The 20,877-nt window shown below is 44.0% G+C and overlaps 1 protein-coding gene across 1 annotated transcript in view; it reads right to left on the bottom strand.

Moving 5' to 3' along the window:
* ST6GAL2 (ST6 beta-galactoside alpha-2,6-sialyltransferase 2) overlaps positions 1–20,877 on the bottom strand; it is a 50,489-nt gene that overhangs the window by 11,963 nt on the left and 17,649 nt on the right. The window contains exons 2-5 of the mRNA XM_050909150.1: positions 11,467–12,469; positions 6,609–6,706; positions 3,346–3,447; positions 2,049–2,223 (exon numbers count right to left, since the gene is read on the bottom strand). Coding sequence (XP_050765107.1) covers positions 2,049–2,223; positions 3,346–3,447; positions 6,609–6,706; positions 11,467–12,412 — 1,321 coding nt within the window. The 5' untranslated portion in view covers positions 12,413–12,469. The remainder of the gene's footprint in view (positions 1–2,048; positions 2,224–3,345; positions 3,448–6,608; positions 6,707–11,466; positions 12,470–20,877) is intronic.

Genomic DNA, 20,877 nt, shown 5'->3' with positions numbered 1-20,877 from the left:
TTCTATTAATTTTACAGGAAATAATTTTACAGATTTTGTAAGAATCAGGTAGAAGCTCAATACTCAGGATACGCCTTTCATACAGGTGCACTCAGTTGTGACTGCCAGCTTCAGTTCCAACTGGATTATTTGCTGCATGAGTTGTTGAGAGATACCTGATCTGAAGACCAACATGACTTTTCAGATTTCTGCCAAGTTGCATTATATTTTTTATGCTTTATCTTGCCCTTTATGTCCACCTTTGATAATACGCAGTTGCTGTTTCTGTGCTGTCTTCCAGTTTCTATTACGTTACACGTGCAATGCATAGACATCCATTCAATAAGGTTACTAAAATAGGATGCCTCTTCCTAATAAAAAATTTAAAATGAATCTATCAGAACAGTAGCTAGTTATCAAATGAGGTGGATATGACTCCCAATAAGCTTGTCTTACTGCCTTGTTTTCTTAAAGCTAATAATAGCATTACCAGAATGTCTAAGCATATCCTTTGGAAAAGAATAATATAAATAAAATTCCCAGTAGAGGAGGAGGCGGCAAATTTGCATCTGTACACACAGAGTACATTTATCTGTACAGCTTTTGTTGTTAATGTTTTTGCCTTTTTAATGAACGATATTTTCAAAGCTTTCTCTGCTTAAAGAATATTTTTTGTCAGGAACATTTAAATTTGGAGTTGAAGATTCTATTCTTATAGTGAAATTAACTCAATTTCTTCAAAGAAAGCTTTTGAAGTGTTTCTTATATATGGTGGAAGTACACATTGACAGCACAATGATCCTCTTCACTATTCTTATGATCAGCAGCTGTTAACCTATTTTTATCAACAACTTCATTACTCCAAGAAATGCTTTTGCAAAATGTGAATGCAGCTGGTCAGATCATTCCACATGAGCAGTCTTCTTATGAATTTTTACAAGCAGGTTCCAAAAATCTCACTTCAAGAAGTAACCAACTGCCAAGCCATTCTCCTCCAACACACAAGGCCTCCTCTTCTTTCCACTCATCCTCCAGGTAAGCACATCCCACTCAGGCCATAGATGGGCACCTCCCAGACACCTTTATGTCATCCCTCTGAGAGGTTCAGCACCCTCCCTAAGGCCTTTGGTGGGCTCCACAATATCCTGGGATGCCACTACTGTATACAGAGCTCAAGGTAAGTGCTCAGAACTGGTTTTCCAACGTCAGATGCAATCTCAGGTATCTTTGCTTTCAGATTCAGATAGAAAGAATAAAAAGAGCATTTTCTGACTGCAGCAAATACATAGACCAATATCACAATGTCAAGGAGGAAAAGATGGAGTTTCCAAAGCGGAAGACAGTATTTGGAGCTCTGTTGCCCTCTGTGCCTCTAGAAGCATGAGCAAGGAAGACCCTGATTCAGCCTTGCTACTCTGACTACTTGCATCCTTTAGACATTCACGATCAGGAACTGCTATGCGTCAGGTAAGTGGTTATGCTGTATGAACTGTGCCAAATTATCCCCCCAAAAATACTAAGAAAGGACCAAAAAATACAGTGAAACTCTATTTCTTCAAGTGTAAGAGTAAGAGGGATGCTTCAGGCACTTTCAGACTGAGCACTGGAAGCCGTGACAGGGCATGGGAAATCCCATTCCTTGACCTGTGTAGGGTATACAGCTCGGCCTGTCAGTCATTTCATCCTCTCTGTATGATCTGCCATATGCTTTCACTTGTTGTCTGATGCATCTCTGGTCTATGATCCCAACAAAGAACTTCAGAATTGAGTAGGTTCTCAACAGATAAATTAATATGTAATAATACAAATTTCTCACAGATATATGTATGTTTTATAAATATGGTATGCATACTATGGATGTGAAGGGCAAGAAAGCAGAACATTAAATTCACTCAACTATTTTCTAGTTCTCATACTGTGTGTTTTAGCTAGTCATTGTTTCTGTATAGAGCACCAAGAACAAACAGTACATGTGTATGGACCTGATCCCCATGCAATGTACATATTTACAATTTTAAAATTTTTTTTTAATCTAACATGTCTACCAGGCCCGTCTTTGATGCACCTACCAATAAAACCTGAAGAAGGAGGGTTGGGCTGTATCTTCTCTTTAGTGTTCTCCTGAATGATGTCCCAGAGCTGCCATATAAACTTTGGATGGAGAATGTAAAACGGCTGGTTTGGATTCTTCCTGCGATGCTGTACGTAGGGAGTGAACAGATTGTAGTCCGGCTTCTTATACCACTGGGAGGAAAAAAGTAAGAATTTTTTTAATCTTATAGTATCAAATGCGTTTTGAACACTACACGTACTATAACGTGAACTAGCTTCATTTGGGTTCTTCAGAACAGAAGCAAAGGTAGCAAAGCATCCTGCACTGGTGGATGCTTCTCCTAGAAAGCCAGTCCTCACTCTGGGCTATTCTGTTTCCTTTCTTCATACAGAGACTCCCAATAAGCAATCCACTGCAGCGGGACAAGCCGAACCCCATCTCCCCCTCACAGGCCCGCGTTAAACAAGGGGTTCAAAGAGCCTTGAAACAAGGTCCGGGTGTGGGGGTGAACCTTCCTCTGAAAGTGCCCCCGTCCCTGATGGAGGCAGCAGCAGCACGTGAAGCAGGCTGCCGGCAGCCTGCGTAGGAGGCAGGCAGGCAGGCAGCCTCTGGCATCTGTTGCTAAGGGAGTTCAGCAGATGAAGGTTTACTTTCTACTTTGCAGCCTGCTCAGCTCCGAGCTCCCTCTGCCAGGAACCATCAGATCAACTGGTCCACTGGAGCTGCAGCACCAGCCAAAGCAGAGACTCCCCCAGTGACAACCAGATGGATGTCTGCTGCGCTCGGCGAGGGGGTGGACGGCGGGGCACAGATGGTTGTGGGGGAGTGGACACAAAGGGAAGACTGGTGGGGAGGAGGCCTGAGAAACGGGGAAGGCGCCAAGAGAGATTTTCATTAGGGTGTTGTATTTTGTCTGGGAAGGCAAGAGGGGAAGGTAGGAAAAAATGGATGCAATTCCTCACCTTTCCTGATAAAACCTCCTTCTGAAATCTAGCAACGTTCCCTCCTTGGCAAACACACAGAAAACTCACTGTTATGTGAAAAGAGCAATATTTTATCAAAAAACCCCGCCATTCATCTATCCTAGCATCTCAGAGCAGTCCATTCCAGTACAAGTGCTGGCTAATAAAAAGCTTTTGACCAATAAACCAATTTTGACCAGTTCATGCAGAAATAGCATTCCCCACTTCTTAAAGACAGACATTGGGGTTCATTGTGACAAGTGAGAACCAGGAGACTGCAGTACTAAATACATTCATTTTCTCCAGTGCTTTCAGACTGATTCGGAAGAAAGGTCCAAGCAGACATCTTACCACGTTCAGATTTGCAGAGTAGGGGGCAGGATCCCAGGCTACTAAGATAACATCTTTGTACAAAGAGCTGTCGACAAAGTGATGGTTTGGATTGGTGAGAATCTGCAAACACAGATGCAAAGAATTGCACAGCATTAAAAGCAAGTGGGATCCAGAAAAATCGCAAAATCCTTCTCCAAAATGAACAATCCTCCCCACGCTGCTGTTCGTTCTGCTTTAATTATGGTCGATTTTAAGCATCTTGTTTTGTTAAAAAAATATATATAAAAAAGAGCTTAGCCATAAACAGCGTTCATGACAGTTTGAAGTAGCAGTATGCTGAATTACTCTCCATCTGTGAGGGATGTGATGGGACCACTTGAGATGCTGCGTAATTGTATATCAACATTACTGTGTGTTCTGGAACTTGAAAACGAAAGCTACGGTATTTCAGATCGCCTGCAGGATCCTCTTCTTAGACACAGAGCAGCTTTCTTTGAAGGGCTACAGCCCCCAAGGATAATGTCTTTTCCCGCCTTTTTGGTTGCTTTTTTATTTCAACAGCAAGACAGTCTCATTTCAAGTAACTCCAAAAAGGCAAATTAGACCATGACGGTAAAAGCTGGTATACCTAGAAAAATAATTCCAGGAACAGGCACATGATAGGCCTATTTTTGAAGTAACTGTCATATTGCTCTGATATATGGCTCTCATCTAACTCCCTCCCGCATCTCCTGGTACTCTGCTTGATCCTCCCACCCCACTGGAATTTTACTCTTCACTCCTGCTGGCTCATCCCTTCCTGGACCCTCCATGCCTAACCAGATCTCTCTGATCCCTGGTGCATCCAATCTCAGGCAGGATTGAGCTGAGTGATTTCAGCATTGGTTGAAACAGCATGAATTTGGCTCCAGCTGCTAAACTAATCAACATTCCAGACAAATAAATTCATACTAATTTTCATTTCCCTTTAGGATCCAATGAGCCATATTTGATTATGCATATTTTTTTTTCAGAAAAATAATATTGTTGCCATAGCAATATTCTTCCTACCATAAACTTTGAGCTTAATGACTTTCCATCAGCCTTCTACAACAAGAACAGAATTAGTCGTGCTGCCATCAGCATCCCCAACTCCATTTCTCACAGCAGTTTTCGCCTGAGAACGTAAACTCCTTTTTTAAGATTACAGAGTAAACAGACCAAAAGGTCAAGCTTTTAAAAGCTCAGTTCCACAGTTATCACACAAAGGAGGTCTTACTTGCCTTTCAGTAAGCAAGAGTCCTTTGGAGGTGTTGTCCACACAAATTTCGCTCTTAGTGAGGCTGCATTCATATGTATGAGATGAGTTTCTTCTGGAATAATAATATCTGTTGTGGCTGCACTGGCTTCCTTCACATCCTTTGGGCTTTCACAGCAGAGAACATGAGGGAAGAAGAGGGCCACAGCAGCCTTTTAATCAGCTGAATGAAGGAATTTCCAACAGTGAGGAGGGAAGGAGGGTCAGTAAACCTGTATGGGCAATCCATCTTCAGTATTGGTAGGGAAAGCAACTTTTATCAAGTGGCCTGTGCAGATTTCACTCCTGGAGAGGGGAAGGAGTTTCTCAGCAGGTGGCCAGAGCATCACGGGTGGCTTCTGACCTCTTTGAAGGGGCAGAAAGGTGGTGGGAATACAAACACTTGTGAAGAAGCTGTGTGAGCTGACCTGGCCTGAACTTTAGCCATGCCTTGTGTTTTCTTGAGAGGCCTTGTGGAGAGCAAGCAATGTACAGTGTAGCAGAGAAGACCACGGGACCCTCCACTACCACCCCAGTGGGAGCATACTGCAGCAGCTCTGGGAGCCAGGAGGAGCCCAGCCTGCCGGGAGCAGCAGAGAGCAGCTAATTTAGCTGTTTAGTCTCTCTGAATTTGCTGGGGAGCTAACAAAGCTCAGATCACTCCCTGGAGGCATTTCTCTCTTCTCCTACAGGAAGCCTACTGAGAGCAGTCAACTAAATAAAGTTTCTAAACCCTCCTCCTTGCACAGCACAGGAGTTCAAGCCTGGTCAGCACTAGGACATTTTGGCTAACAGTAAAACGGAGAACAGTCAAAGAAAAGGGAAAAAACCAACAAAACCCAGAAAGTAAAATAAATGACATTAAGATCAATGTTCTCTGATACACTGATTTCAGTACTAAAGCCAGAGTAAGATATTTTTGTTTTCTTCCCCTGAGCAAAAGAAAGGGGGCATATTTAACCCAGATCACTTCAAAAATCTAGTCTGTCCTGCGGCCTCACAAAGAGCTACAGAACGAGTGTGAAGGAAATGACAGTGAACAGTCCTCTCTGCGGTGGCAAAGAACATGAACTTATATACACAGAGAACACACCCACCAAGGATGGACTTTGCATGGGAAGTCACTCAAAGAAGAAGAAAAAATGAATTCATAAGAATTACAGGAAATGAAAATTTTGCTCTCATTCAGCAAGAATCAGTATGTATAGAGCATGCTACATGGCCAACCATACTACTGGTGTTGACTAAGTAAACTCACCATTTCAGTATGTCATAAAATTTCACAGTAATTCCGTTGTTGCTTTTTGGCTGCATTTCATGAAGAGGAAAGAGGCTTGGTTTGCCCAAGACCAGAGTTCAGGCAAGTTTTTTCAAAACTGAAAAACTACTCTCAACCATAAGGTGTCACTGTAGCTCAATGCACAATTATTTGTTAACACCCATATGCAGAAAATCCCATTTTCTCTTTCCATTCAGATGAACAAACTCACCTTACGTGTAACATCATTAAAGTACATTAAAGTTTTTTACTAGTTCATTCCAAATTTTTAAAGAACGATGACTTGCCTAAAGTTATGTATTAAGGCAACTCAATTCCCATTTCTTTCACCTTCCAGCAAGGAAATAATTTGGGAACTGGAGAATATGAGAACAGAGCTTTGGGATCCCCACAGCCCGGGCTTTGTGAAGATCCCGAAGGCAGTGTGCTGAAGGTCTTCTGTACTGACGGCTCTGGCATCCTGCAGAGCCTTTACAGATGTAGGACACATGAGGAACTTTACAAACCAATTCTTTGAAACAAGGATATCAAGTAACTACTGCAATCACTCTACACTGACAGCAGTGTGAACATCCCTGTAAGGGAGAACTTTTACCTGCTCTACATCTTGACTGTTAAATCACTAGCTGTTTCCCAGATTACCCTACACCTTCTCAGAAGTTGTTAAATTAATGTCATATTGTACAGAAGCGACATTGACTTGAATTCACAAAAGGAAGATCTTACCTGAGAGTTAATGATCCGCATGGTTGTTTTATTTCCAACATCTTTTTCATAGCCACGTGTTGGAGCAGAATTAAATCTTAGAACGGCATCATGAGAATCTAGGAGCATAAATGAGGGGGTAATTTGTTTTTCTTAGTAATATAGAACAGTAAAATAAAACAAATGATCTAAACTAATGTAAAACTTACACATTTCTCCTAATCTTGATATTCTAAGGATGATAAACATTCTACTATGCATAAACAAAAATCCTCTTGCATCTGCCATACGTTATTAATGTTATTAAAATCCACCAGAAGAAAGTTCGGAATCATCTATTAGTTTAGCTTGCAATACTTAAATATTTCTCTTAATTGGATAAACTTAGTGTGGGAAGGTTATTAGTACACCCAGTACACACAATTGCTCGCTATTTCTATTGCAAAATTTACAAAGAATTACTCCATGCAAAAGCATGTTAATCGCAAGGATATCTAATTGCCCATTTGAATGAATAACAATGTTTAACTATAAGCTTGTGCTTCACAGTATTTTATAATACCTGAAAATCTCAGACTACCCCAAACCTATTAAACATACCATGTACTTATTCTCAAGGTCAGTACAAGTCTTAAAGAGTCTCTGTAGGGAAGTCAGCCCACAAACCTGCTCACACACAGAAACGTGAGGATCCCTTGGTAGCAAATATCTAACAGAGCTGAACTGTCAAAGTTTCCCCACGAGCTGTTGACCTCAGAGTCATGCAGAATAGAAAGCAGCTATAGGTCAAGTATGGGTCAAGGGTAGACACTATGCGCAAGCCTCCACTGGATAAAAGATAATCACCCTCCCAATACTTCTTTTAAGGGGATCTCAAAGCCCAAAAGGTGTGAGGGAGAGTAAGACATTATATCCATTGTCCAGAAACACACCATCCCTGTCAATAGCCCCCTATTTGGTCTACTTTTATCCCTTCTATCGATGGAAGCAGAGAGTATGATTCAGGCCAAAATGGGCATGTAATGCCTTAACCCATAGGTAGTTTATACAGCTGTTTATCTCTAGTCACTTAAAAGGTGGTTGTCTGTAGCTCAAAAACGGAGGAGGCAGAAGTTTCCAAAGATAACCAACATCCTTCAATGAAGTTCAGGCCTGATCCTATCAAACGTGGATCTTCCATCCTTTCACACCTTTACTCCAAACTTCTTGTACTCCAGACAAGAAAATGTTGTGTGACATGAAGGCGGAAGTCCAATCTCAGCCATACTTGCTTGCTTTAACATATTGTGTCTGAACAGAGAGATTTTTGCCAAATGTCCACCAAGCCCAACTCCTCAGAAGCTAAGAAGGAGTAGAGGCTTTTTCTATGTCCCTATGCAGGGACAACCCTAGCCTCAACACCCAGCCTTCATCTGCCTAAACATAAGCATCTTGATTGTGTAGGAGCTAGAGGACATGAAGTCAATAGAAGCTGCAGGTACTCCACATTTTTGGAGAAGGAAAAGAAAAACAAAGGCCCTTTATACTTGAAACCCACTTATGAATTTAAGAAGATAAATTTGGACCTGCATTTGACAACTTTTTGACAATCTGTTGACTGAGAACTGGGAATTGGGTCAGGAAATGGGAATTGTATGGTTCACAACTTAATTGAGAGACATTGTGCTGCATTTCCAACATTACCTATGCTGGTTCTTCGTATCAAGACCAAAAACCTTTCCTTCACCATAAAATATATGATGAGGGCACAGCTTAACACTGATAATAGCTGGCTTTAAGTCAACTGATTTTAATCTTATTAAGTATTTGGAGATAACCATTTTAAAGATATAAAAAGTTTGGAGTTTTGTCGTGGTTTAACCCCAGCCAGCAACTAAGCACCACGCAGCCGCTTCCCCCTCCCCCTCCCAGGGGGGTGAGGAGGAGGAAAGAAAAAAAAGTAAAACTCGTGGGTTGAGATAAGAACAGTTTAATAACTAAAGTAAAATATAATACTAACAATAGTAATAATGAAATATAATAATAATAGTAATGAAAAGGAATGCAACAAAAAAAGGAAGGGGGGGGGGAAGGCAAAAACCAGTGATGCACAATGCAATTGCTCACCACCCGCTAACCGATGCCCAGTTAGTTCCCGAGCCGCGATCCGGGCCTCCCGGCCAGCTCCCCCCAGTTTATATACTGGGCATGACGTTCCATGGTATGGAATACCCCTTTGGCTAGTTCAGGTCAGCTGCCCCGGCTCTGCTCCCTCCCAGCTTCTTGCACACCTGCTTGCTGGCAGAGCATGGGAAACTGAAAAGTCCTTGGCTTAAGATAAGCGCTACTTAGCAACAACTAAAACATCAGAGTGTTATCAACATCATTCTCACACTAAATCCAAAACCCAGCACTGTACCAGCTACTAAGAAGAAAATTAACTCTGTCCCAGCCGAAACCAGGACAGGTTTGATCACAGATCCCTGTTACTTCCTGATGATGCCAAAATAATTGGGCCTCCCATTAAATAGTGTGATCACAATGGGAGTTTTTGCTGTACTTGCACAGTATTTCCATACCTAGTTTCATCCAAAAACAGTCGGAGGGGGGAGGGGGAGGAGGGCAAACGGCAGAACACAAATTAACATTTCTGCCTGCGTTTCTAATAGGAACACAGAAGAGGGAGCTAAAGGCCTATGAAGAGAAAGGTCCTCCACTGCTGCTTTCTTACGCCTTTTTTTGTTTCGGGAGGATAAATAGTAAAAACCTTTTGCCTACTTCATCAACCAAGGCTGTACAGCCCATGGCCCAAAACCCAGAACTCATCCATGGGGTGTTTTTTCCTACTCCCTAATGATGCTGACTTTGCCGTGCCTCTGTGGACACGGAGGTGCTCAGCACGAGTGCCAGGCTGACTCCATAGAGCAGCACCACCGGCCGCCCACGGTGCCTCCAAACTGGCAGGTTTGTCTGCGTTTTCAACCAAGAGCTGGTAGCCCTTGTATAACTTCTTCTGCATGGGAATAATAATACAAACAGATGCTGGAGCTTCCATTTTCCATTTTAAGTGGGAAACACTGGCATGATGTCTCCAGTTTATTAGCACTTCCCAGGAGCCACACTGACCACTAAGACCCATAGGTTTGCACCAGGCCCTTCTGGGATGGCTGTAAGCAGTCAGTTGGCCACCCACAGTTCTGGGCCGAATCCTCTGCTCAGTCACAAGTACCTGCCCGTGGCCTGGAAGACACTTAGAAAAAACCTTCTGTGACTCCTGCTGCCCCGCACACTTTCCTGTACAACAGGTAGGAGGAGATCTGAAACTTCTGTGTAGGCCTTACCAAACAGCATCTCTTCCCTTTAGGCAGCATCAGATCACAATTTCCCAATTACATCAAAAGCTCTTCCTCAGAGAATGGCATAAGCTTTCTGTGCCCAGAGTGTTCCTGAGAAAATGGGTATACACAGGAGCATACGGGCCCCAAGTACCATGTCAAGCACCAACGTCCACACCTGGGCTGCACCTGAGTGTGCAAATATGTCATGATGCATGCTGTAATATGTAGTTATGTAAATATGTCACAATGTGCTATGGATTCTCCAGTACAGCACTGATCCATACTGGTGTAAACTGGCTGTACTGGGGAACACTGACAGAAGATTTTGTTTCAGTCAAGGATAACACATTGGAGAAGGGAGGAACTGTTAAGCTTTTTCACCCCAAGGATTTCTAAATCAGTAGGGCTTCCTGTGAAATTGGGGGTTACCCTGGTTTGATTTTAGCTGCAGGCTGGCCAGGCACCCGTGCTGCGCTGGAAGCCTATTAGAGTAGTTTGATAATGATAGCAGCTCTAATATATCCCAGAGATTTAAAGGAAACCCATCTGTGTCAAAGAGATGATACAATGCAATGAAGCAGGTATGGGGATGTGAAGTCCTGGAAGATGGGAGGATTAATGAGTGCACATCAAAAGGTTTTTATAGAGAGCTGAAGGAGATAACTCTTCTTGCTCCAGAAGCAAGTTTGAGACATACATTTCATCCTTCTTTCAGTGCTTTTAGCACACTGCACGTGTACTACTAAAATGAAGAACTACTGAGATGATAACACAAGCAGTAACACTCATTTTTGAAAAGAAAAAATAAAACTGACCTGGATTAGTTTTATGGCTCCACAATCCTTTTCTGAATACCTACCACAGAACTCCACCTTGAAGTGGGGAATTCTGTGTGATGTTGACATCTCAGCACCTGCAACCTCACTGACTCAGTGCAGCAATGGAAAAACAATGGGAGGAGATACTGCAACTCATTTATATTCACTCTGGGAAAAGAGGTCGGGGACTTGACCTCAGTGCATGAGGCTGCTCAAGGGTCTGAATTCTATATGTCTGTGAACTCTAAACATGCGAGAGATGAAGAGGATGCTCTACTGCTTCTTGGCATGGAGACAAAGCTCAGTCTGGGATAGCAACACCACAAGCAGTTTCTCTATGAGCCACCACAAAATATAGACAGATACAACACAGCTTTGCAGAATAAAACCTGAACATGGCTCTAATCTGCTGAAGAAATAAACACATATTGCAGAAAAATGTCAAATATGGCAGATCTGATTAAACCAGTGCCTCCTTTATACTACAGGCTGTGGTATGATAAGAAGGCATTGTTGTTTTCTTTAAATCAAACTATGACTTCAGGCCTGATTTTCCTTTCAGTTATTTTGTCCTGAAAGGGAACAGCTTCACTAAAGTCCATAAGCTCACACTCATGTAACGCTGGTAAGAGAGAACAACCAGGCTTTACAGATCTATGCTTGAGAAGAATGAACCTTATGAAAGACAAACATGAATACACACATGTACATATACATGCACACGAATAGATGCATTTCACCCACCTATTTCATCCCCTAGAGAGGAGTTCAGTATTGCACCAGCAGACATAACTACAGCACAGCTTCCAAAACCATGTGTATATAATTTGCCCAGTGGAATCTGGGGAACGTGCTTTTCCCATCCAAGAGTCGAGAAAGGAGCCTCCTTGCCATCTATTGTTTTCACATTCACCCTTTCTTTTAGCTCGCAGAATAGCTGGTCTCCTGTCAACTTGGAGTTTCGTTTCCCCTTGAACCGCACCCCATGCTTATTGGTGCTCAAATAATCTTTCATCGCCTTCTGCAGTCGAGGGTTTAGCATCTTGGAAGAGACATCCCCTTTCCAAAGCTTGTAAAGAAAGGATTTTGACATTGTGGAATATAGCCCATCCCAGTCATCAGATTCATCAAGCATCTGGCTTCTCCTGTGCTTTGTGCTCCTTCTCCTCATTCTTCTCTGATGGCTCCAGTCGTTCTGTAAAATATTTACTTTTGGATTATCCTCATCAGCTGAGATGAATTTTGCTATCTCTTGAAGGTGGTTGTGTGACCGAGGCTGACCAGCAGCAAATAAATAATCGTCATTCACTTGGTAGAAAGCACTTTTTGATTTTCTTCCTATCTGGGATGGAAAAAACTCATCTTCATTTCTAAAGGCATCTTCCAAATCAGTCCATTTCTTAATACTTCCAGTTCCCGACTTAAATGTACCTAAGAGATCTTCATTGAGAAGTACCTCATTCCCATCAATGGTTTCAGAGAATGATGGATCGTGTATGGCTCCCATGATGACTCTCTGCTTGCCCTGAAGGGGCAGAAGCCTCTTAGTTTCAATGTAAGAAAAGGAACTGGGAACTGGTTCAGCAGTGTTGCTATCTGTAAAATAGATGAATATCACCAGAAAAAGCAGACCCCATGCAAAGATCCCAAACAGCATGAGTTGTTTCCATTGCTTCAAGTTAGGTTTCATGGCAATGCCTTTACCAGCTCCTCTGTGCCTTGAAGTATTGGTGAAAGAAAATGAAACCTGGAAAGAACATCAAATGTTAATCAAGAATGGTTCTAAAAATAGATACAATTCAGAAATATCTTAACACGCTTTGATAGAAGGTGCAGAATTAATCTCCAAGTTGTAGCACAGAGGATTCAGAAGCAGAAACAAACTCCAGAGCCTGCATACCCCGTAGGAGTGACACGCTTTGGCTGTAACCACACAGTGACAGCTGCTAGCTACAAAAGAAGCTGGTGGCCAGTTTCTACAGTAACACTGGATCCTGCCTTCGGGGAGATCATGTGTCTGCCTGCTTCTGTTATACTGAGCGTAGCATTAAGAGAGCAAAAGCAAAACCCGTGCCTGGCCGTATGCACAGTGGGGACAATATCAGCTGTCTTCTCTTTTGCCACTGAAAGTCCTTACGCAGTGGGACTGTGAGCAAGCCTGTCCCCAAAGGGACCAGGCAGGGAGCCCAAACTCTCAGCTGGACAGCCCTCCTCTGCCCACAGCCTGGAAAGGATGGTGCTCTGTGGATATCATCAAGGAGGAGTAGGGGACAGCATCACACCAGCGGGTCGGAGGGGAACCTTTTCTTTTCCTCAGCTGGTATGAACCGGTACAGCGTCAGTGGGCCACACCATTTGCTGCCCAGGATCAGACCCAAATAAGAGCGACTGTTGTACCTCTGCTATGGATGCTGTACACACACTGAGGTGGCATGAAGGAGTTCTGCACATCAAGGCATGAGGGGTTTACATTTTCCAAAAAGGGGGATGGATGACACAACTAACTAAATACATGCCTTTAGGATAATGATAGAGATTTATGTAAAGGGGGTGGGTTGGGAATGTCAGACCTAGACTTGGAAATCTGTGCTCTACTAATACCTGGGGATTTTGGACAGCTTGTGCATTATTGGAGGGAGGCATGGTCCAAAATGAAAAAAAGTCTGACTGAGGGGCCTGTGTTCCAAGGAAAATACACTAGCACATTGCTGGACCATCATGCACACTATGCCCTTACATGAACTCACTTGCTTAATCAAGCGGTGTGGGCATCGGTGGCAAAGCTGGCTGAAGAAAGTCCGGCCCTCCCCTATCATAAGCCTTATCATTCACCTCCCTGCACCATAGTCATCATCAGCCTCAGTTGCTACACTGCAGTGTAACTCAGTGTGCTACTTAGTGATAGATCACTTACCTGATGTGGATTAAAAATAAGCCCCTTCTTCTGGAGTTTTCTTTCTAACCACATTTGTTTCAATGACCACTTAATGGTGGAACTTAAGAGCCACTTGTACCAGCCAGCTGCGATCAGAAAAGGGGAAGAGGAGCGGGGGCAGGCTTGGATTTCATTAACAGCGTGCGCCTCAGGAGCCACCATCTCATCACACCGCATCCGAACAGCACACACAGCTTACACACCTCTGATAACACACTGCCTGCTTATACCTGACCATCAGGAGGGACGCAGTCACCATACGCTATCACCTTTCTGCAAGCTGCTAAAGTACATCAAAGCTGAGTGCAAAGTTTAGACCGAAGCCGTAACTAAGGCTGTGTTTCCACATCGAAAAGAAACCAGCAGTAACACTGGCGTAAGGCGTTCTCTGCTCTGTCCCTCATTCCTGCACCATGCCTCTGCTGTTGCCAACACCCCTGTGTATGGGGCTGGCATATGACAAACTGGACCAGTAAACTGATACAGCAGGGGGTTAGGGTGGGGAAGTATATGTTAGATGGTTTTTTTGGTTTGGTTTGGTTTTTTTTTTAAACTGGGTCAGCCCCTTTATCCACTTCAGTGTGGTCACACATCCAGTTGTTTCAGCACAAATGGGGAGATTGCCTACCACAATGCAGAGGCGAGAATAAACCGCAGGTGGTATTAGCAGGCATACTTCAGGCTAGCATTTCTGCTGACCTCCTGGGAATGTGAGGCCACAGCATTACATTTCCAAACACAGCCTATTTTAATGATCTAGACAAAGCCTAGAACATTAAAAAAAGCAAGCTGACTTTGGGACTCAAGGCAGTGTCCAAACAGAGAGAGGATTCATAATGTCACACTTGGATGACCAAATTTCATTGCAAACACATTCATTTCTAAGACACCTAAAAAAAAAAAAAAAATCATGAGTATGATAACCCTGTGCTCCACACACGTTTGGCTTGGCTCACACAAACCACATGGAAAAAAGCTATTACTCCAACTGACCCATTTCCTACTTGCACTCTGCTGCTGCACGATTGCTCTCTGCAGCACTTCGACGTTCCCCCCCACTTCCAACTTTAAATCACTGCAGGCGATGTCCTGTGGGAGTCAACTTACAGTACATGACTGTTGTGCAACTTAGGTCTGCCCTGAAGTTATTGCAACCTGCCCACTCATCAGTGTTCAGATGGTTTGCATTTTTAAATCAGCATTCTTCACCCGTCTGAACTGCTTTCATCCCTTTTTATCATTTTCCCTGCTGTGTTTCCCCAGCACTTTTCAACACGTGGCTTCCAAACCACTGTGTAAGTTAGTCTTTGCTCAGTCAGATGTTTCTCCTGCTGAATATACATTTCTTACAGGATCTGCAAAGGAAGCATCTTGCAGAATCTTTTTAACAGACAAGCTTGCAGGAAGTCGAAGCTATAAAGGAAGAGGTCACCAATATTTTCCATTGAGTCACGCAACAAGTCCAAACACAATTTAAACATAATCCATAACAAAATCTTATGCTTTTCGTAATTTTTCCCCAGTTTTGTTGAAGTTGATAAGAAACAGAAAGGGTTTAGTCTTAATTCAGGTGTGAGACTATGAAAGTTTCTAATTATCTGTCATCGCATGTGCTTGGTGCAGCAGACTGCCTCAGCATGAAGAATTAGTCTGGACTCCTAAATTTGATATTCAGGTTACAATCTGAAAAAGGAATGAGTTGCATTATTAATTATTTTTAAATCAAAGTGAATTAATTTTTTTTTCCCCTAACACTCATAAGATCATAAAAGCACACTTGTATTGGTTGGCGTGCACATGTGAGCATCCACATGATGACCTTTTTCATGCAGCAAAAAATTATTTGTGTAAAACAAAAAATCAGCATACAGCAGTATATTTGTCAACACTGCAAGCAAAAGGAGAGACACCAGTGAGAATAAATCCAAAAACTTTACACATTAACTACTGCAGAAGCTTATCTACAATCCCCTGTTGCAAGTGGGGCCTCAAAAAGGATACTCAAATCTCTTGAAGACCGGAGCTATGCAGGCAAATCTCTGTGCTGCTTTAATGTTTTTTGCTCACAAGAAAAGCCTTGTCCTCCAGCAGTACAGCTGAGCTGGAAGCGAATTCAAGGTCATTACTGTATTAGTTGCAAGAGGACCCCTACAACCTCACAGGATCTTGAAGGCTGTGTGTGGAAAGCTGTAGTAAGTCCAGAGAAATATCAGTTTATCTTATCTCCCTCTGCACTAAACATCCAGTCCTCTCCCCCTCAGCCCCTGCGGCTTCTCACGCCTCACAGTCCCCGGCTTTGGGAATGTCTGGGGGGAGAGGTCAGCCCCTCCACACGCTCCCCACCCTGCCTTGGCAGCAGACCCCCCCTCCACTGCTCACTGGGGAATCTCCCTTGGTACCACCTGGGGATGTGCTTGGGCTCATGCCCTGCATTCCTGAAGGAAGCGCAACTCAATTGCAAAGAGAAAAACGTTTGTGTAGGAAACCAGGAATGATGACTGTAATGAATTACACTGGCTAAATAATGAAAAACAGGTGGTTTCATAGATGTAATTATTGAAGTCCACTGGATGCTTCAGGAAGAAACTTCCACCTCTCTCATCTATGCTCATCATACAGGTTTCAAGCTGTCAAAGCAATTCTACAGAAATTTTAAAATTATCATTAATGTTGCTTATTGTCTCCAACTTCACCACCCCTGCCATAATAATCCTCCCTACTTACAAACAATGACACCGCTGGAGTCAAAGCTGCAGCTAAGGAGGACCCGAGGAATAAGTCTGCACCTGGGGAAAGCCCCCAAAACTTAACCCAACCCAGGTTCCTGTTCAGCAGAAGTAATAAAGCTGTTTGCCCCTGTAGCTGATGATCTCATTTTGCTACATATCGCCTATCTGATGGGCTCTTTCAATCATTAACTGATTTAAGCTCCAACTACCATATGGAGAGGGGCTTTTTTCTTACCCAGTCTGGTTGTTTGCATGAAAGCCACAGAAAGCATGAGGCAAGGTACAAACCAGTGAAGTGGGCAGAAAGGGGAGACTTAGTTATTTGCTTAATAGAAGTACTAGCAGCAGCTATGAAAAAGAAAGGCAAACCCCAAGGGTATCTTTGAAGCATCCCAGGAAATAAAGCCAATTCCCCAGTGGCAATTAAAGGCCGATTTTCCAAAAGCGGCACCCATTTATGGGAAATTTCATTTCACTATGCTAAGATGCAAGAAACCAATGTGTTCCCCCCCCCTTATATAGCCCATTGTGTTGCAACAAGGAGCACTTTTAATTTTTCTAAAGAAGGCCTCCTGACTATTTCTTAAATGAGAAGAGATGGATGAGGGAGATTTTTTTTTTATTCCTTTGAAACATTCCTCCCTTTCAACACTGTCTATTGTTAAATTAATTTGTACAGACCCCAGCAGCTCAGAGGTCACGATGGTTCAAGTTGATGTTCTGAGCTGTGCACTGTTATGTTAAATAGGGTTTTTCTTGGCTGCAGCTTTGCAGCGAGAAGGTCACCTCGGGGTTATTTGGGGTAGCAAATGTTAGCTGTGGGCAACCGTTCCCAAAGGGCTGAGAATCAGACCAAGGTTTATTTGATGGAAAGCTTAGGCGGCCTGAACAGATAGCAAATGCTCCTTTAGTTTGCTTCATCTCTTAGTCACCTAATTCCAGGGTATTAAGAAACCTCTGGCATAGGGCAAGACAGCTGGAGGCTGCATTTCCAGGGTGGGGAAACACACTCATCCTCTCATGTGGGAAGTGCCAAATTGGTTTTAGCATTATCACATCATTTCTGTGGTGCAAGCCATACAGTAGGCAGCAACAGACAGGCAAGCCTGTGGGGAGCAGTGACTGCCAAAAGATGTATATTAGTCTGTGGATGGCCTGGGCACTTGTCTTATTGGCTGTGATTAGGCCTCCTAATTAATGAATCTCTTTTGGGCAACTTCCTTGTTAGTCCCGATAAATCTGGCTCTGTCCTTCAATGTTATTTTCAGAGGAGTCAAGCTGCATTCAGTATTATTTGTGGCAACATAAGAAAATGTCTTCTGAAACAAAGAAGAAACATCTAAACAACTCAGAAGTAGGATTTTTTTTTTTCTTATTTCAATATTGCTCAGTGCCTTTTTAACCTATATTTATTTATCTTCTTAGGGAAAATTCCTTGGGAGGTATGCAAATGATGGTACTGCTAACCTGAATCACCCATTAAATATGAGCCAAGCATCCCAAGCCAGGGCATTTGGAAAGCAGAGTCTCAAGTTCTTGTTTGCTTCTGGGGATGCAGGCAGGCAGTGTGCCTGTTCTCAGGTCCTCTGATAAAACCTAGGATTTCAAGTTAAAGGGGGTGGGGGTGTAGTGGCTTTTTTTTTTTTTTTTATTTTTACTAATGACCCACTTCCAGGAGCTCAGGCTGTAAGAAAATTACCAAATATAGTGAGACTTACAGTAAAACTCACTCGAGCTGGCAACCCGGCAGCTGGAGAAATGCTCAGTGGGGTTTCTGCCAAGGAACGTGTCCTAGATTATTCTGTAGGAGCATGGGGGCTTAGATGCATAAATCTCTGTGTTTTAGTGGGAGGTCAAAGCTATCTTCTATGCATCTGATACCCACTCTCCATGCTCCATCATCAAGTTCAAGCTGCCTGGCATTGAAGCCAGCTATCACTTTCCTACAGCCCACAGTGCCGCCTCCACAGCCCAGAGACCACATACAGGTTATGTGAGTGTGGGCTGACAGGAGGGAAGTAAAAATAGCCGTATCAGCTCTTAGCCTTCACATGCAGACTTTCCCGCTGCCGATGGAAATGTTCATCACAGCATCAAGGGCCAGGGAAAACCTGGCTTCGCGGTGACTGACTGCACCTCTTGGGTCAACCTCCATCTGCTCAACTTGCAGCATCTTTTCTCATGAGCCATGACAGTGGCTCTCACTCTGATACACACCGAGATTCAACACTCCGGCCAGAATTTCCTCCCAAATTTCAGGCCAGGGGAGACAACGCAACCTCTTTGTCTTTTACAGAATAGTTATGAGCCAACCACAGTCTTGTTATCGTAACTGAGGGTTTCTATAGAAATGTACTACATATCACTGCATGTGAAATTCAGAACAGCTTCAGTGTAAATCACTTCCAGCCTCTTCAAGCAAAACTACAAAGGGGCAGAAGCGTCACACAGTTGTGCTGAAAATAAGCACTTTTCACAACACAACTCAAATCAGCCCCTACAGCCTCTCAAGGAGCCCCTCACATAGCCATGTACTACCTGCGCTCAGCCTTACCTACTTCTGACCCCTTTCTTTGCCATTTGCTCTTGCCATACCTTTGCTGTGTCCTGGCCCTGTTCACAGTGAGATGCAAAGGTTCAAGGCTGCTTCGAGTCGCGGCAAATGTCAGCAGTGCTTGGTTCCACCATGGGACATGGGTGCAGAAACCACCACTTTGGCCATAGTCCCTAGCATGTCCTCACACACAGTAGAGAAGCAGCTAAGGTATCTTTTCTGCCCTTGCAGAACTACCAGCTGGCTGTTTTGGACAGTTTTTGGTCATGTTTCAGCTGCCACAGCACTACCTCTTGACCCAAGCACCAGGAAAAAAAAATAAACTCTTATCTACATCAGTATAAAATCACTGCAAATATCCAAAGACAGCGCAAGACACTTTTCCAAATGAAATTCAATATGCCACTGGATAATCACAGAGGGATCCAGCTTTGTACAAACACCATCCCAGCTGGCTACACTCTTACACCTCAGTAGTTCCTCTACACAGGCAAAGCCTTGCGGATCAGGCCACAGAGCCGCACGTGTTTTTTCTGCACTACCTTTGTGCATCTCTGCTCCCTCTCATAAACTGCAGGTTGTAGAGGAACTGCAGCTGTTCCCAGGGGACCTGATCAGCATTAGGGTCCTGGGAAGCCAAATGCTGCGCGTTTGCACGAGGCGTGCAGGCAGAAACGGCAAGCTTGCTGCAGATAAAAGCCAGGTGTGGAAACAAGGCAATCAAACCGATGACCGTCACTTACTTGCGCATCCTCCGTTCATACATAACCACCTTACTAATGTATTTACTTTTATTGCTGAGGTGAGGTCAGTGAGGAGGAAGCGAGTACACCAACGACAGGGAGGAAGAAGAAGGGGCTGGGGGAGGCTGGGAGGAGGCTGGGACACTAGGCTGGGCAGGAAGGAAGCCTGGCTGCAGAGCAGCGCGGAGGGCAGGAAGGCAGGGGTGAGCAGCAGAGAGACTGAAAAGAAACTATGCCTGCAGTGCTAGTGAAAGAGCAAAACACCACCTGCCAGAGGCAGGGACACTTCAGCACCGAGGGAGTGAGAACTGGAAGCAAAAACTTCCTCCCACCAGAACGATCACATCCTTCCCTCTGGGGAAGCGCCAGGTGAGCCCTGCTACTGCTGAGGGCAGGCTCTGGCCCAGAGCATCCTACCCTACTTCTCCCAAGCAACCGATGGGAAAGAGACCACCACGCTCCTGCAACAGATGGGAGGTCTGGGTGAGCAGCAGGACCCACGCTGTGTCTTCCCCCCTTCCTTCTGGGCAGCCTTTCCCAGGTCAATGTGCTGCTTCCTGCCATCCCTGTGCACGGGAAAGGGACCTTGGGGCACGGACTGCGCGCCTTGCAGGTGGAGCACGGCCCTTGCTCCCCTCCCACCCTATGCACCAGGGCACCCTCAGACTGAACTTTGCAACGGATCAGCACCCAAAATAGCTGCACCTATTTTGCCCTCTTCCACCCTGTGAACGTCGCTTCACACCCCATGCAGAGATGCTCCAAACTACAGGCATGGTTGGTGCCTGAAGACCCACAGCACAAGCAGGAGTTACTGCCCATCTTAAGCACAGCCTGGCTTTCCGTGGGACTGATCCTTCCCTGCCCACAGAGGAAGGTTTTAATCCCTTTCCCCCTGCAAAAGCACAGTTCAGGAGCAGCCCATGCCTATGTTCTGATGTCATGTGTAACTGAACATGATGGCAGGAATCTCTTAATGCCCCGAAACAAGACAGAGAGGCGCAGAGAAATGGATAGTCTACTCACTGTCTAATAAAACATAAGGGAAAAAAAAAAAATCCAGCCAACATACATAACTGTATTTGGTTCCCCTCCCTCTTTTTAAGGGACAGCTTTTGATACCGTACTTGCAAAAACACATAATTCAAAAAAGGAAGGAAGTGCTTTGAGGGTTTTTTATTTAAAGCTTGACAG

This window comes from Gymnogyps californianus, chromosome 1, assembly GCF_018139145.2.
Source record: "Gymnogyps californianus isolate 813 chromosome 1, ASM1813914v2, whole genome shotgun sequence".
Classification (NCBI taxonomy): domain Eukaryota; kingdom Metazoa; phylum Chordata; class Aves; order Accipitriformes; family Cathartidae; genus Gymnogyps; species Gymnogyps californianus.
This window is presented reverse-complemented; position numbering and strand designations above follow the sequence as displayed.